General features: G+C 44.9%; 1 protein-coding gene across 1 annotated transcript in view; it reads right to left on the reverse strand.

The window, feature by feature from the left end:
* PLXNC1 (plexin C1) overlaps positions 1-1,886 on the reverse strand; it is a gene marked incomplete at its 5' end in the record, with an annotated part of 169,094 nt that overhangs the window by 9,957 nt on the left and 157,251 nt on the right. Inside the window, 1 exon segment of the mRNA XM_015564527.1 lies at positions 429-483. Within this exon segment, the coding sequence (XP_015420013.1) occupies positions 429-483 (55 nt within the window).

The raw sequence follows: 1,886 nt of genomic DNA on the forward strand, positions 1-1,886 counted from the left end.
TGTTTTCTGATGGTCTTAGGCGACCCCTGTGAAAGGGTCGTTCGACCCCGAAAGGGGTCGTAACCCACAGGTTGAGAACCACTGGTTTAGAGAGTGGCCTAGTGGCTCTTGCATAAAAGCTGCCCCTTTAGTTTGCCTCTTCTCCACTTTCTGGGAATTTTGTAAATGCTATCGTCAGCCATCCTGCTGAGGAGCTGGCAGGATGCTTCAAAGGCTGCATCTGCCCAGGTGAGGGCTGGGCGTCCTGCTAACCACTGTTTACAGGGTCCTGTCCTCCTTGCAGGGCTCGCGTTCTTAGGTCGAGAAACAGAAATGCCTGTTCTCTGCTTCCAGGGAATTAAGTGGCAAGAGCTCAGCCTCCCCTCTGGGCCACACATCTGATACTCTACGGCCGAGTGAGAACAACAGATTGACATTATGTTGGTTACCTGAAGTAAAATTTGCTATCTTCTTAAAGACTTTTATAGTGGATCCATTTGATATCTGAAAGCAAAGATTAAAAAAAAATATGAGTTTTCAAAATTTAATGTATTTCTCAACTTCACCCAGCAATTAGATGGCTGGCTGGATTTCACAGTCTCACTTAGTAAATCAAATGCTTATGAAGAATTCCTATGTTCTGGGCACTGTGCCAGAAGATGGAGCTAAATGATGAGCAAGACACTGTCCTCAAGGAGCTCGAGTCCTGGAAAGGAGACAGACAAGGCAGCGGGAGGCAGGGAGGCCAGTGCCGGAAGGGGGAGCCCAGGTGCCGCAGGACCCACGGGAGGTGGCTGGCCTGGGAGAGGGAAGAAGTTGGGTTCCTACTGTATTAATGAATGCTGAGCCAGGTTTTCACAAACTGGCATATAAAGCCCGTGTCTACTCCTTGATAGAGCAATTTCCCACCTAGGTATACACCCAGCAGAAATCAGTACCTATCCTGATAGTAAACTATTGGTAATTGCTGCATACTGGAAACAACCCAATTATCAAAAAAATGAATAAATACTTTGGGGTACAACAGAATATTATAAAACAATGAAAATAAGCAAATTAGCCCTGGCTGGGTGGCTGAGTTGGTCAGAACGCAGCCAGGACGCACACAAGAATGAACCAATGAATACATACTGTAAATAAGTGGACCAATAAATCAATGTTTCTTTATCTCTCAAGTCAATAAATACATTCTAAAAATTAAAAATATTAAAGAAAATAAGCAAATCACTGCCACATGCCGCAGGGATGACCTCACAGTGATCTTGAGCAAAAGAAGCCCAACACACAAAGAATACATAGTGTGATTTCATTCACATGAAGCTGAATAAAACAGAACTATGACATCACAAGTTCAGAGAAGAGAGTGGGGAGGTGATTGGGAGGGCCGGGGCTTCTGAGGCACAGTAATGTCCAATTTCCTGACTTGAATGGTAGTTATGAGAGGAGCTAGTGATAACTCATCAGCAGTGCACTTATGATTTGTTCTCTTTTATGCAAGTGTCATCATACACACACACATATACACACACATTATATATCCTATCTAATAAAAGAGAAACATGGTAATTAGTGTACAACCGCTACCCTTCCCATTGGCTAATCAGGGCGATATGCAAATTAACTGCCAGCCAAGATGGTGGCCCACAGCCAGGCGGCTTGAAACTAACATGAGGCTTGCTTGCTTCAGTGACAGAGGAAACCAACGTTCCCCGCCTGCCGCTTTCGGCCTCTGAGCTTGCAGTTTGAAACATTGTTACAAATATAGAAGCTAAACAGAACCCCAGAAACCTGCTTTTAGCCAGCCGGGATCTCAGAGCTGGAGTTGAAACAGTGTTTAGATTATAGAACCCAAAAACCAGATACCTGCTTTCAGCAGACCAGGCCTCAGAGCTGGAGCCTAGCCTCAG

Source organism: Myotis davidii, unplaced genomic scaffold, assembly GCF_000327345.1.
Source record: "Myotis davidii unplaced genomic scaffold, ASM32734v1 scaffold581, whole genome shotgun sequence".
Taxonomy (NCBI): domain Eukaryota; kingdom Metazoa; phylum Chordata; class Mammalia; order Chiroptera; family Vespertilionidae; genus Myotis; species Myotis davidii.